The sequence below is a fragment of the Cololabis saira genome, chromosome 9 (genome assembly GCF_033807715.1).
Source record: "Cololabis saira isolate AMF1-May2022 chromosome 9, fColSai1.1, whole genome shotgun sequence".
Lineage (NCBI taxonomy): Eukaryota > Metazoa > Chordata > Actinopteri > Beloniformes > Belonidae > Cololabis > Cololabis saira.
In genome coordinates, this window is record NC_084595.1 from 25,818,737 (window position 1) to 25,834,564 (window position 15,828).

At 39.3% G+C, this 15,828-nt stretch overlaps 1 protein-coding gene across 2 annotated transcripts in view; it reads left to right on the forward strand.

The window, feature by feature from the left end:
- kiaa0825 (KIAA0825 ortholog) overlaps positions 1–11,866 on the forward strand; it is a 135,083-nt gene extending 123,217 nt beyond the window's left edge. For both annotated transcript variants that reach the window (XM_061728959.1, XM_061728958.1), the window contains one exon: positions 10,100–11,866. In XM_061728959.1, coding sequence (XP_061584943.1) covers positions 10,100–10,283 — 184 coding nt within the window. In that variant the 3' untranslated portion in view covers positions 10,284–11,866. The remainder of the gene's footprint in view (positions 1–10,099) is intronic.
- The last annotated feature ends 3,962 nt before the right edge of the window (positions 11,867–15,828 follow it).

The following is a 15,828-nucleotide window of genomic DNA, read 5'->3' on the forward strand; positions in this document are numbered from 1 at the left end:
GCTGCAGCACCCTCCTATTGACTTGTTTTGGGTCTGCTATGCTGTGGCATCTGTGTGATATACTAAGCACCGGCCTGTCTCAACCATTGACTGGCCCAGGATGGACAGACCATTGAGAAAAAATGCACAGCTGAGTACCCCTCCCATCCATTACCGAGTTATAGTAACACCACGACCACCTCTGCTTCCAAGTATGTGGAAGGGAAATCCTTGCATGTATGAAAAACACTTCATCCGAGTTCAGACTCACTGATGAATGTTATATACTGTTGGGCCAAAAATCAGGAGCCTTTCATACTTAATATTAAAGTTGGGATAGGTTGAAGTATTGTTATTCTTGTCAATATGACACATTTTACAGATTATGTAACCAATGTTAGTTTACTATTCCTTCTTACTTTTTTTCGTTCAAATGCAGCAAACTTATTTATGCTGTTTTTGAAAGAATAAAAATTGAAGATTGCACTTGCTTTCAGAGTTAGTGGTTACAGAGAAAAAATTTAAAATGTTTCAGATGTTTCCCCAATTTGCATATTTAATCTGCTGATTGTAAGTGTGTGTTGGACAATTACTGCGCCGCCCCCTTCAGCAGCTGCAGCCATATAACACATCCTGCTCTCTGTATGCAAAGTGATAAAAATGGCAAATTTATAAATGCACTGTATAATTAAATTTTGTAGTTTGGTCTATTTACTAACTTTCTGTGTTTTTTACTCAAACTTTCCAGTGGGAGAGAAGTCGCCCCGCCATATATTGTCACTTATTGTCTCAGTATTAATGACCATAATACCTTTAAATTCAACATATTTTGTTGAATAATTTGAATCTGATAGGCCGACAGAATTATATCCAACCTTATCAATATAATGTCATTGTGCATGGATGTTAAATAGTACTTTTGAACGTATTCATTATCAGTCAATAGCATGTTAGTGCCTCCTTGATGACCTTCATGAGGCTAGGGCATTAATGGGACAAATGATACATTTTTCCGGCACACTGGTCCTTCAGCAAATAGACATTTATAGTACAAATGCAGAATGGAAGAAATTTCTTGACATCACATACTGTAGATAAATCCTAAAAAAAAAAAAATCTGTTTGGCATGTCATGCTGTTATTCATCGTGTTCACCTACAAGCAGATCCTGAATGATGATGTTCCTTTCATAGAATTTGACATTGTTTGTATTTTGCTCGTATGAAATGCAGCACTGCCAGAGGGTATGTGTGTAAGGTGAATGCATAGCATTGTCTCCTGAACCTTTTACAACATCAAATCCCAACAAGGTTAGGCACAACTTAAAAGCCACTTTTCATCACTTTCCTTATCTCTTTCACACTGCTGTTGGCAGCTAGAGGAAGAAAGAGAAACTGAAAGAGGGACCATAATAATTTCATTATAAGGACAGAGGGGGTAAAATAGAGTGCACGTGATATGGATCTGGAGATTAGGATGGAGAAAAACAATAAATTATGCAAAATGTTTGAAAACACATAGAGCTATAATGAAGTGACGTTTGATTTTAAACGAGCTGACAGGGAGGATTTATTAATCTCCTTAACCCCCTAAAACTGCCATTAGCATTGTTGAAAATGAACTGTTTGAAAATGGAGCAAGGCCTAGATTGTGTTCGGTGATAATAGAGCACCCCTGGCGAAGATCAACACAAACACACACACACACACACACCGACACACCCCTCTTAGTAAGGTGAGATCATGTCTACGTGTATTAATCAGTTCACTGCAGGCCCATCAAAAACCACAGGAGTCTATAACTAATAATGTCATTATGATTGGAGCCTTTACTCTTACATTGTAACGTAAACTGGTGCTTGTCAGTGACTCTAATTTCTCCACAACAATTCTAATTGTACATGAGGTTTACTGTACTTTTATTCACTCAGACAACCCTTTCCAACAGGAATCTGAAACTTTAACGTTGTTGTCATCAACAGCACCATGATGCGTCAACAAAAACATTAATATTATCTGACATAAAAATAGTTTCAGCTACAGTTGCCTTAATAGGACACTTGTGTTTGTGACTTTGATTTAAATAATGAGAATTAAGGCCTTAAAATACCAAAGTTAATATCTTTCCATTGAGTCACCTGTGCTAGCAACTTGCTTACTAAGCCAAGACATAAAATTTTCAGAAGTAATATGTGATGAGATGGGAAATTTATTCATAGTAGTTTGGAAATTATATATAGCTGGGTTTGAACAAAAGTTTTGTTAGATCAGTGTCGAAGAGCTAGGCCTTTGTCTGAGAGCAAACTGCAGTTTCTCAACCTTCAACACTCCTTAGTAGAGTTTCCACTTCATATACACACAGATGACAAAGAGAAGGTATTGAATAAGTCATAGATTATTTCCTGGTTGCACACTGAGGTGAAATAACAACAAATAACTTTTTTTCCCTCCCCTCTGAAGGTTGTTCAGTGGGGAGCTTGCATGACTGAATGCTTGTTCTCTGTGTGTGCTTGGGTGTGTGAGCAGGGCCAAATCTAAAGACTGTCTGCATCATCTTTGTTCATTAATTCATAGGTTATATTTTATGCATTTGGTGACAAGGTTTATAGAAATAGACCCAAATACAGAGTCAAGACAAGGAGGCAGACTGTGTGTTATGGCAGGCTTTGATAATTGCTCCGTAAAGGTAGCTGGGGTGAACAGTTCGTGTCATGTCAGTCGACTTGAGATTGCATCTGGATTCAGAGGACAGCTGAAGGTGGTTTGCCTATGGACACCTGGTGGACTGTGATGGGACAAAGCATATTACATCAAAACTCTCCGTCATGATGAGATTGTCGGGGGTAACTGGATGAAGAAGTGAGAGTAGGCCCTAAATAGATTATCATAAGATGTGGAATTCACAGGAACAGCTGGGGCTAAGGCAATCCACAAAAATTAAGGTTTTGGTATGCCATGCAGAAAAAGGCAGTAAAATTATTAGAATTCAGGATATATTAAGCCTTGGCAAGCATATTAGTTTGTGTTTAGATGGTCTGTAAGTACATTAAGAATATATACATCTAGCTAGCTTGTTCGTCACAGGACCCCTTACTTTCTTATTTTTATTCAAAAACTCTGTTCTTGCCTATTTCTCTTCCAATCTTTCCTTCTTTGGCTCATTCTTTAACTTGATTTTTAATTGGTTGGATATTAATTAGGAAGATGGTTCTGAGGAATACGGGGTAGCTAGTTGCGTATGCTAGCACATGCATTAGTTTTAGTTCCTCGTGAATTATGTTTCAAATGGAGTGAAAAGGTTCCGACATACTGTCTATATGGGACCTGTTTTTGTCTTTAGGTTGGACTTTGAGTAGTGTTGTCAGACACTCAGACACCGGACCGAGCTGAAAGGATCCAGGGTGTTTGACTTTCTCAACAAAGGAGCTCTAACAGGAGAAGTCACATACAGACACACATAAGAAGATACACATGCTCACACTTTTCAGCGTCTCAACTTCCTCTGGGGTGCTTTTTCAGTGAAGTGTTGGCCTGCTCTGCCGAGCTCCTAACAAGAGCCATGCAGTTGGAAGACAAAGGAGATAGAAAAGAAAGGCGAAGGGAAAGTGGCATCAGAATAGAAGATACTGTTAGAGGAGCTGTCAACCTTCTGGCTGAAGCTACCGACTGCACTGACCATCAGACACTACGTGGCAGGTGTGTTATTTGCTATTGGGCTTACTGTACTGCATATAAAAATGCACTCACAAGCAGCAAGGTCACTAGATTGGACATCACCAAACATGAGCAAGTCACTCTCACTCTTTTCTTCTGGAGCAAGATCTGACACGTCTTACCCACAGTAGAGCAGCGAGTGTGTCTGAGGATTTGTGCCAAACTGTGTCCCCTGGACAAGTACTCACAGTCACACTGTGGTGGACAAGCAGCCTAATGATGTCTGAAATACTAGGACAACTGCTATGAAATGCTGTGATAATTGCTAGCCTCCTGTCCACAGGACAAATAAATGTTGAATCAGTAGGCAAACACATTAATATGGAAATGTCTACATTAATTTGGAGCATGGTCTAAATTATTCAGTAATTAAGCTACTGCAAATTTACACAAACTTTCCCCTGGATGACTGGAGAGAATATTTAAGAGCTAGAAACAGCCGTGCAAAGGATTTGAGAGATGTGATCAAATTGTATTTCCTCCAAAAAAGAAGAAAGCATGTTTATAGCACAAAGGACCACTTAGTTATTTAAAATAAAAACAATGAAAAAAATAAATAATAATGTTGACTGTAGCAGATGCACCACATTCATCACCAGAATCACATAAAATAAATTAAACCTAAAATTCAAATATTACTTACCCATAGTCAAACAATAATCTACAAGAGTTATGGTTTGTTTTAAATGGTCTTATTAATGGAAATGAATGGTTAATGGAAATATCAACACCAGAATAACATCTGTTCCTAGTGTGTGAAACTGGAGCAGGTTGACACTTGGCTCCTGCAACGCACAAAGACTGAAAATAGGGAGGGAATATGTGTCCTCGCTCTGTGCATGGTAACCAGCCTACAAGCATTTCTCGATAACTCTCCAACTAAACTCGGCTATGAAGCGAAACTACTGCATATACATGGTTTAATCCATGCCAATCTGTTTCACCCGTAAAAGTGTGTGTTTCATGAGTATATGTGATAAGTCTCTTCTTTTCTAACACTTTCAACACCATTTTTTTTTTTCAGTTGAAATATCACAAAGTCAAAATAATCTCCACTCATCTTCCTCTCTTTTCCTCCACTTTCAAATAAAAGTCGATCGGATGCTTCGTATGATGATTAAGGGAAAGGGCCATTTGTTGGCCTCTGATATTCTGGGCTTATCTTTGCTTGAACTTTGAATTGTAGACCACGCTGTGTTTGAAGTGTTACGTTTGTGCGTGTCCCTCTGTGCATGCAGTCGTGTGTACGCATGCCTCCAAGCCTGGGTGTGCATCTGTGCTCAAGCAAGAAAAAGCGTGTCAACTTGTGTATCTGTGGATGTCCTTTCAAAGGGCCTTCACAGATCTGACCGAGGCCCTTTGATCAGACGCTCACTGACTCGCCTGATCTTGACAGCGCCTTGAGATGGCGGGGTTGAAGGGGTGCTTGGTGGGAGACGAGAGTGGTTTGACAAGAATGAGAAAGTGTTTTTGACCAACATGCTCATACACATGCAAACACACTTCACATTTAAAAATGGTGCAGGCTCAAAATGTCTTCACGAGAGCAAAAATGGCCAATTTTGAGACAGATTAAATTCAAGGTTCACAGATGTAGTGTCATGCTTACATGAGTTGTAATGCAAACAATGTGTGCATTTGCTTGTATGCTTTTGTGTGCACTGAACAAAGCAACCAAACGGTAAAAGATGCAGTCTCATGTTCAAAATACGTTTGCTTTTATATCGCCTATATTTGTCCATGCTGCTTTTTACTGAGTGCATTGTACATTTTGATTGGACATCAGTTTGTATTGAGACGGCTCTCAGGTAGGATCTAATACTGAGTGGCATCACTACACCACGCAGACATACTGTAGATCTGACACTGAGTTGATCTGACAATAGAATGGATCAGTGTAGCGGCTAGTAAGTCAGAAGGTAGAGCATAATCCTTTCTGTCAAGTCTCTGTCTTGTCAATATTCAAATCCAGCCAGCTGTCCAATGGCTGTCAGTTACAATCTCCCTCTGGCTTATGCCCTCACACAGGCACATATCTAAATTGAATTGGATGTTTGCTTCTCAATGGAAATTGAGTCACAGAAATGACCTCCTGCCCTGTATTGTGAACTTGTCAATTGCCTGAGTTGAACTAGTTTCTAATACAAAACATCCATTACTAACTAACTGTTCTTTTATGTTGTTTTTTTAAATATGATTTCATGCTTCTCTTTTAGTTTGTCGCGTGACTCTTGACATGTTTTACCTGGTTCTTTACCTCATATAAAGACAATAGAAACTGTAGTTTGAGATGAAATGATAACCTTAACTGCTGTGCTGTGACTTTTGCACATTATTGTGGTTGTAACGCTTCATGATTTGCCTTTCTTGGTCATTACACATTGTTCCCTTCACCCGACATCAAAAGAGCATTATTGTAAGATAGCTCACACATGTGCCTTAATGACAACAGCGTGGAAACAGTACAGCAAGTGTTGTCTTGGAATCAGCCGTTATTCAGCTCAATTCTCAGTTACTAAAACTTAAAATGTGTAAATGTGCCGGAAAGCCATTTTATGGGCAGCCAACAACGAATGTTGGTTCCAGCTGAGTTTCACTCGCGTGCATAAACTCGGTAAACGTAGATGGCTGTGTGATACATGTTTGCGGTGGTGTAACATGGACAGAGATCTTTTCTGACAGAGTGTTGAAGCACTAATATGAATGCAACGTGGTTTCATTTTCAAACAAAACAGACTAATGTGTATCTAGCCATAAACTCTTTGATGTCAGCAGGAAGCAGCTGCTTGAGTTTGAAAAACTTATTTAAGTCAGGTAGCTTCAGTTATTCATGTGTCTTTGGTCCTGTTTTCAGGAGACGTGGAGTCCGACAGTTGCAGTCTCAACTCCAACTAAGGTTTACTTCTACGTAAAAATAAACAAATTCAATATCTGTAATGATTCAATAATCTAATTCTTTTTTTCCATTTGGTATTAGAAGATGTGACAAACAATGACAATAAATCACTTTAACCTGATTTAAAAACTGAAAGTGCATCTAATAAGGGTAAAATCATAAATTAAATTCAAACAAAATCTGTGTTTCTCCATGCCTCCCTCATGTTTTTTTTTTTTTTTTTTGTCTTTCCTCTCCTCCTACTTCTCTGACACATGTCACCCTGGTGTGCATGGAAAGGTCTGACCTTTGGAAAGTTTAGCACTTTAAATATTTAGGCTTGGGTTATGATGGATCCTCCAGACCCTGTGGCAATGTGCAAAGCCTCTGATTAGGGCTGCTGTCAGAGTCATTTAGCTGAGTGTCTGGCTGTCGGTGGCGCTCTCTGTTTGACAGGCGCGCCTTTTAAACAAACAGAGGTCCCAGTGGCAGAGCAGGCAGGGCACCCTGTGCAGCACAAACACCCAACACTCTGAGAGAAACCACTCAGCCCTCTGACAGCTGCAGGATCAAACCACTGGCCACAGTCCCTTATGATCTTTTAGACACCGTCTTTTGTTCGCTCACTTGCTTTCACATATTCTAGTTGTTGCACTTCTGAGTTTTTTATTTTGTTGCCGCTCTTGTTTTCTTGTTTTTCCTATTTCACAGCCTTCACTCCCTGACAATTCACTGCTTAAAAAAAAAATCTTTACCAAAGTTTAAATTCTTTTTTTTGTAGTTTTGTCTCCAGAACAAAGATCATTACACAGGTTTAATTTGTGCTGTGTTTAGAGAAAGATTTAGTAAGTTGATTGTCTGATGATCCCTGAGCAAGGCTTATGGTCTGAATTTGTTGAACATCCCCACCGATTATCGGCTGAAAATCAGGACAGATGCTGTCTGTCTTGTGTCTGCATCATCCGTGATTAGGACAGCTTACACTGATGTTCACATTGAAATAGATCTGAGCCAGCCTTTTCATCTCACTCTGAGACAATCTCCCGTGGCATCAATCCTGTAAATATATGAGACTTAATATGTGTGTCCTATTCTGTATTCAGAGGAAGAGCCTAGTCAGCAGCTCCAGTATTAATGCATGAGAAATGAGCAGAACCCATAAGAATTAAAGGGTAAGACTTCCCTTATTAAGATGTAAATTCCAGAGGAAAACTTGCCGAAATGAGGATACAGTGAAGTTACTGTCAACTTTAGCCTACTTATGCATTTCTAAGTGGCACTGTTGTGCTGTAGTTGTTGAAATTAGATAACCGCATCAAAGCACCTTGAGTATTTTTTTTAGGTCCTTCTCAGCGCAAGAGCGCTGAGCCTCAACGAAAATGCAACCTTTACTTTAAGTAACAATTTACACTTTTGGCAACATTATCTCGTGGCAGTTTACATGGCAACTATTGTGGTAATTCACTCTGTGTTCCTGTGTATGTGTGAGTGCTTTCTTTTTTTTTCTTTCTTTCTCCCACCTCTACCTCACTCTCATTTCAAATTTGCACTTAACACCTTCCTGGGGAAAGGCTTCTCATTCATCAACAGTGTTTGTCCCAGTGACAAGTAGGGCGCCTCCTGCATATCAATATCAGCTAAGACAATGCTGAGCCTGTAACCTTCAGCTAAATGTCATTCTGCTTAATCCTATTTGAAAATTAAACATTGAAAAACCTTTAGCGTACCTTCCTGTCTTCCTTCCTCTTTCGCTCCTTCCTTTATTGGCTGCCATTCTTCCAGCTCTCTGTTCTCCCTCATTCGCTTCCTGCTCTTGTTGTGTGCGCTGTGTGACATTTCTTTTGTTTGTATTTGTATGACATAATGGTTATCTGGTAGAATGATTTGACTTAATGTCATTCTTAAAAAATATAGGCTGACGTATCTGCCTGCACTACGACTTCTCCATTTGCTCTTTTGTCTTTTTTGAGAGACAGTCCACTTTATTTTAATGGGTGAAATGAGGAACAGTGACATGAAATTTACCCAGCAAAGCAGGGAAACTTCGTGGCCAGAGGTGCATGTGGAGGGGGAATGCACGGTTATATAAACAGTTCCCCCACATCACTATGGGTACTTGAGAAATGGAGAGGGAGAGAGAGAAACAGTCGACGACAGCAGCTGAAACTTCATCAAAGATAGATAGTATGTATGATGTACTTGGTGTTTTTCCCCCCATAAAGCACGAATATATAGTATATGTTTGAGGATGGCCCATAGCGAGAAATCGAAGAGGAGGGGAGGCAGGATAAAAGGAGATCCAGAGATTGCAATGAAAATGCAATCATTTGCAGTTGGACTGATATAATTCTTCTTTGGAAGGAGTGTAATTCAGGGGCTCAAAGATAGCCTTCAGCTTTCCAAGTGAATTTGATTGACCACAGTCACTCGTCAAGGGATTCAATTGAAATGCTGAGTGAATTACTATAAGACTAACCTTGATGTCCTCATCTTGAAGCCTCTCTGTACCTTGAAAAATTAGAAAATGTGATGGGGAAGCAGACGGTTAAACAGGATGGAGATGCAACATGATTGTAGAGCAAATTCTCCCTAAAACTGAGTCACTCAAACGGGGAGGACAGTGGAGCTGTTAGATTATGACTTTTCCTTGGCAAGAATCAGACTGGCAGGAAGAAGATCAAGCCATGCAGAAAGCCAAAAGCGCATATTTTCTTCAAATGTCTTTTGTTATTTTCGATTGTCTGGTGTGTCCCCTTTGTGTGTTTGTGTGAAAACTTAGAAATGTGGAAGTACTTGTTTATATTAATGTAAAACTCCATGATGCTGACTCAGACAGCATGAAAACATAAAGAGGTAAAGATTCCCACATGAGAAATTATAGAGTAAAAGTATGATCTGCAGAGCCTCGGTGGTCTGTAGTATGTGGCACCTTTATAAACAGAATAAAACCCTCTTTTTACATTACTAAAGTTCACAAATACCTTCAGTTACAACATTCTTTAATGAATGGCTCAGTAGAATGCTTGAGCAGTTGACTTATCCTCCAGTGAACAATGACAGTGTGGGCAGTAAGCTGGCCTTGAGACCTGAATGAGACTCTAGTGTGGGACATTTATTCTTTTCACTTTGCTTTGGTTCGGGCACCACAGTAGAAATAAAAACTGTTTGCATACATTTAGGAAAGGATTGCAATTTGACATACCTTCCTCTCATTCTTCCCATTCATCTCTCAGCATTATGAGACAGTCAGTGACACTGTTGTTACATGTCTGACTGACTTTCAGTCTGAGTCTAAATTAAACCAGCACTGAGGTCTTTTCTTCTCTTGATACGCGATATGAACTGAAAACCAACACAGACATCTAACAGCATTTTGTTGGAGCACTGATCTGGTGGGTGGTAGAGTCCTAATGCATGGAAACGATGTATAGGATAGCGAGTCAATACTTTCTGCTGATTGTGTTTCAGGTTAACCCTGTCAAGTGTTTGCTGCTATAAAAACACCTGCTGTTGTGTGTTTCCATGCTCCCCAGGTGGGATATGCAGGAGAGTGCAGAGCTGGAAGATGGAGAGAGAGCAATGGTAGAAGAACTTCAGAAAGCTTTTTTTGTTTGCTGCTGCAGCGAGGGACCACAGGACGCTCCAGGAAGTGATGAGACACCAGCAAAGCAGACCCAAGGGGAAACACAACCATCCGATAAAACGGCTGCCCAATAACAGTCCACGTTTTATCATGTTGTAAATGTTTCCTTTTAAAATACACTTGCAGCTCTCTAGGTGTGTGTGTGTGTGTGTGTGTGTGTGTGTGTGTGTGTGTGTGTGTGTGTGTGTGTGTGTGTGTGTGTGTGTGTGTGTGTGTGTGTGTGTGTGTGTGTGTGTGTGTGTGTGTGTGTGTGTGTGTGTGTGTGTGTGTGTGTGTGTGTGTGTGTGTGCGTGTGTGTGTGTGCGTGTGTGCGTGCATGGTGAGTATAATTTGGTTTGCACACTGTATGCTGCAAATTTGCATATTTGTGTACATAAAAAACTCGAAAGAGAGAGACAGACGACAAAAAGCAAAAAGGAAGGCAGAGTGTGAGAGCTGGTGGCTTTCTCTTCATGCACATACCTCAGACATACTCTCTGCTGCATCAGATGCTTTTTATCTTTTTGAAACACATCTGCAAAAATCAGTTCTGGGAAGTGGAGAGCCTGGGTTTGTTTTGCCTGGGACAAGATGGAACTGTGTGATCATTGTACATGGTTGAAGGTCTTTTTGTTGTTTTTTTGGGAGGGGGGGGATTAAAGTGATGGTAAAGACATTGTCAGCATACTTTATCTTGATTCCTAAAAGAAAACATCAAATATTTTTGTTTGGTAGCACAATGATATCTGTTTTGATTGGAACATGTCCCCAAAATCTGCCCCACTGTGAAATACAAGTCAGTTGGGTTTTTTTTTTATTTTGTTGTGAAAACTGAGGCAGCATTTACTGCAAGTGTAACATGAGTGTTCCTGTTTTGATACTGTTATGTTTTAGAATTAAAAAATGACAATTAAGGCATGTTCTCATTTTGGCCCCAATTCATTTTCTTTCATGGAGTCAGTATCTTTGTGTAATTTTGAAGTTCTGTTGTGTATTAACTCCACATGTTTTTGCAACTATTTATCAACTTTTGTTTGTTGCAAAATTGTTTCTTTTAAAAAAAAATCAAAACTAAAATTTCTGTTCACAAAGGCTGCTACTCACCAGTAATCCCTTGAGTGACGAGGAGAACATGTCCTGCTCCAGAGAGAGATGCTTCTCTGCTCAGCTGGATTTTCAGTGCAAATGCAGCAACATTACAATCACCAAACTGCTTCCAGAAAACAAAAGACTGCTTTTGTCTCTGAGAAAGTCTGAACAACAATAACATAAGTCTTCTATAAATGCACTGTATTTAATGTAACATACAGCTATTTTTTGCGGTATTGTAAAAACAGACAATTTTTCTAGCCAAACTGTTCTTTTATGATAACTGGTTTCTGCGAAGAAAGAGCTTTGATCTCCTTATTTGCCTCTCTCCCTACCTCTTAGAGTGAGTAACGTATATCTATTTGTGCTTCCATTGTACACAGTGTTTCCTGTGTACAATGGAGTGTATGCAGTCCATGAGTGTTTCGCATTGACATGATGGGCTCAGAGGACAACTGTCAGTAAGGCTGACAGTTATTTCACAAGAAAACACTTTCTATAATAGACATTTATTCATGGATTGTCAAAGCTACACAGTCATTTAGAAACCGAACCTTGTGATAACATAATGTGCTTATAAAGAATAAAGTAAACAGTCAAACTATTTTCTGTTCTTTTGCTCTTTTTCAGTATAGTGCATTGTCTACGGCAATTCTTAATACTGGAATCATGTTTTAGTTGAATGCTGATGTACAAATATAGAAAGCTTTGTGTCAAAGCAACCAAAAAGAAGCATTATGCAACAGAAAAATTATTTTTTAGAAACAACAATCTGCTTTCCCATATAAAGTTCCAGTTTATCAACAAGAGCAACTATAATGAAATTCAAAGTACAACATTTACCCTTGGCACAGCTGGAATTCTTTTGTGCTTTTCCCATGGGAAGTTTCTGCCACTTTTCCATGGCAGTATGTTGATGCTTATTTAAAAATCATTAAAAAAAAGCGATCACAATACCCCTTCAAAGTGTTTTGTAGAGAGACAGAAAGAGAGAGAGATGCCTGGACATGATACACACCAAGTGGCTGAAGAAACTAACTGAATTCAACGAATGCCACCCAGAGTGGTTAACTCAAAGCCAACTGCACAAGTTATCAAGAGTGGTCTAAACCTCTTTGTCTCCATTGCTGTTCTGTATCCTCTCAGTCAAATCATTGCAAAAAATGTGGTGAGTAATACTGGTTCCAAAGTGAGCAGTCACCAGCCACCTCCTCCACATGGATGATATCAAACTGTTAAGAACGTCCACTGAGTCTTTGATCCACCTAACCAGGGTATAACAGCAGTGATATCACAATGTCATCTGGGCTAAATAAATGCCCTCACATGGTAAAATAATCACAACTGAGGGGCGTTGAACTGCCAGAGGGTAACATATCAAATGTTTAGGACAGCTACATTGGGATCCCACAAGCAAATGGAAACTACAAGGAAGGTGGTCACAGCCAAGTAGCTGAAAAGAGGTAAGGCAGGTCCATCAGCACGTGTACGCTTCCAGTTTTTTTTTTTTTTTTTTTAAACCTTTAATCCATTTGAGTGACTTTGTATTTTATGTTATTTATTATTCATCTTAAGTTTTGTATAGATTTTTCTAAAATTTTACACTTTTTAGGCATTTTTTACTTTCTTTTAATCTTTTAGTTTTTAGCTCCAGTGTTTCCTCAGGGGGGGTCGTCCACACTGGGAGGTGTGTCTGCTCCGCCCATGGGGGTGTCGTCATGGGGGTCCCTCAGGCCTGGGTAGCTGGGGGAGGGACTCCACCTTCTGTGTGGGGTCTGTCCTGGTCTGTCCGGGTTGGGGGGTTCTCTGTGGCGATGCTCCTTGTGGTCATGGCCGGTGGAGCCTCTCGGTGTGGACGGCCACCCATAGGTAGTGTTTTCCTCACCTGGATCGTTAGTGCTAAGCCATGTCACCAGTCCACTTATTGTGTGTGTGTGTGTGTGTGTGTGTGGGCGTGTGAGTGTATGCACATGTGTATGAGTGTGAGTGAGGGTGTGTGTATGCGTGGGGGGTGGGGTCGTATGGGATGTTTTAAATTGTACTTTTGATTGTTATTTTATCTCTGTATGTAAAGCACCATGAGTTGCACTTACACTGCATGAGTTGGTGCTATACAAATAAATAAAGTTTAAAGTTTAAAGTTTAAAGTAGTCATGCACCCTGCTGGTGTAGTAAACTGGCCACATGAAGAAATGAAACCCACTGATGTGAAGACAAGAAACACATGGGAAATTTCACTCCCCCATGTATCAGTTCAATACCATGAGCCGCTACACAAAGAGGAGGGAGTGAGTGTGGGGATTAATGAGTGCTGTCATGTTCTTTCTTTACTTATAATGGGTTAACATAAATCCTTATTGTTTTTTCACCAAGTTTTAATAGAAACCTGGAGAGGTTTGACAAGACTAATTATTCAGAACAAGTTCTGGGAACCAAGTTATCAGGGAAACATTTCTGCCACAACAGTTTAAAAAAAGTTTGATGCTGCAGTAGTTGGTGGCAACACAAATATGTGGAACCAAAGGCCTTTTCTTTGATTTTAAACTTCTTCTTTTAAATTCTTTTGTACTTTTACATCAATTTTAATCTACCAAATGTTTGTTCTATTCTGTATAGACATTTTAAAGGACTTTGAATCGTCTATGGTTATGAATTAAATGAATCCACCTTGCCATAAGTTTTGCAGCAGTTTTCAGATAGAATTCAGATTTCTCAAATGTTTAAAGGATTTATGTAAGGAGACATTGCTACCTTATTGATCTGTCTTCTCCTCCTTAACCATTCTTTGTTGTTTGGAGGTATTGTATGTGTCATTCTCATTTTGAAAGACCCAAGACTTAAAAGACTCTTACTTACCTATAAAAGCTTTTCAGCTTTAGCAATGCATTTTTGAGCTTTTCAATAAAGATGCAGATTGTGATGTTCCCCATCAAGTACATCTTGGTTCAGTGCACATTACAGCACTGAAACCACCACTCTGCATTGCTCCAGGTCATCCTGAAGCTCCTCAGATTTCCTGTGTGTTGTTATTTTCATTGCACACCAACCTTCACAGACTTGTCTAAAAGTTTCTTCTCAGCATCATGTCCTGGAGGCATCCTTGCTGTTTTCTTACTCTTATACTTTTGATAACAATTTGATCCAGATTCAGAGAAACTTATGGAGACATAATTTTGAACAAACTGTAAACTGTAATGGCAAAGAAAAAGAAAAGAAAAAAAAAGTTAGAAAATAAATGAATCACCACAATTAGATCAAAGAAAAGAAATAAAACTACTCTCTTAAGGAAATTAATAATATAAATATTAATAATAATAATAATAATAATAATAATAATAATAATAATAATAATAATAATAATAATAATAATAATAAAGTCAGTTTAAACAGTCTAGAAATGTGTCTGTGTGGAGTGACTGGAGGACAACCAAAACAACTGAGTTTAAGAGTGACTCGAAATAAACTTTTTTCTTTGTATTTGTAAGAGATACCACCTTTATCACGTCAACTTTAGTGAATATCTCTCCCACAATATGCCATTATTGCCTCTTATTTGAATATCCTTTTGTGGTATCCACAGTGCTCTCCTGTGAAAAAACTTAGCCCACAAGAGAAATTGCTTGGTCCCTGAGAGCCCATCCAGAGGCTGGACATTCAGCTTCAGTTCATCATAGGGGGAATAAATGGGAAAAACAGCAACAAAGCTGTGGACATTAGATTTAAGTGGCCAGGATGTGGCATTTATTTTCTGAAGAGTCATTAATGACACCGGATTATTATTGTCAGTCTCAAAGCTGTCACAGCTTTAAACAAACTCACTCGGTTGTGTGAAAAACAGTCGTCCATCATAACATCTTCTCCCTGGGGGACACTAATGTCCTTGTTGTCCAGAATCTAAAAGAGGATGTGTCTTACTCCTTCAATACATCACTGAAGGGTAAGTAATATAAATTTAATTTGCACAACATATCATTCTTCTTCAAGGGTTACTCCTGTCTCACCTGATCCCTGATTGATATGTGATGCACTACACTTAAAAGGTCCTGCATTGAAAACAACACTTTGGTAAAAGTTATTGAGCATGATTAGGATGCAGCGTATAGTCTAAAAGCAGCACCTAATGTGGAAAAAATGTGCAGATCACTCCTTTCTCATTTTTGACAGCTGGGTTGGGGTCCAGACCTCTCTCCATCCTATTGACCTTGAGCAGGATTTAAGCAAGTATAAAAAATGAGTGAGAGAATACTGTATAGAGCCACAAGGAAAGCTATTGCCCCAAGTCATTTTGAAGCAGGTCAAGGACCCAAAACATGCAGGTGAAGCCACATAACATGGTCAGTGTGCAAAGCAGCAGATGGTGCAGTATGCACACACAGCCCTGATTGCAACATCCAAGATGGTTGGGATGGAGAGACAGACACACAGACACTTGATTCATCCTCTGAGGGAAGTAGTTTTCTAGGAGAAGCTGCATTTCAATGCAATGTGGTTAGTTTAGAGTTGAGTTGTTAAGAGTTTTATAACAAAAAAACGTGAAGAGGATATAATACC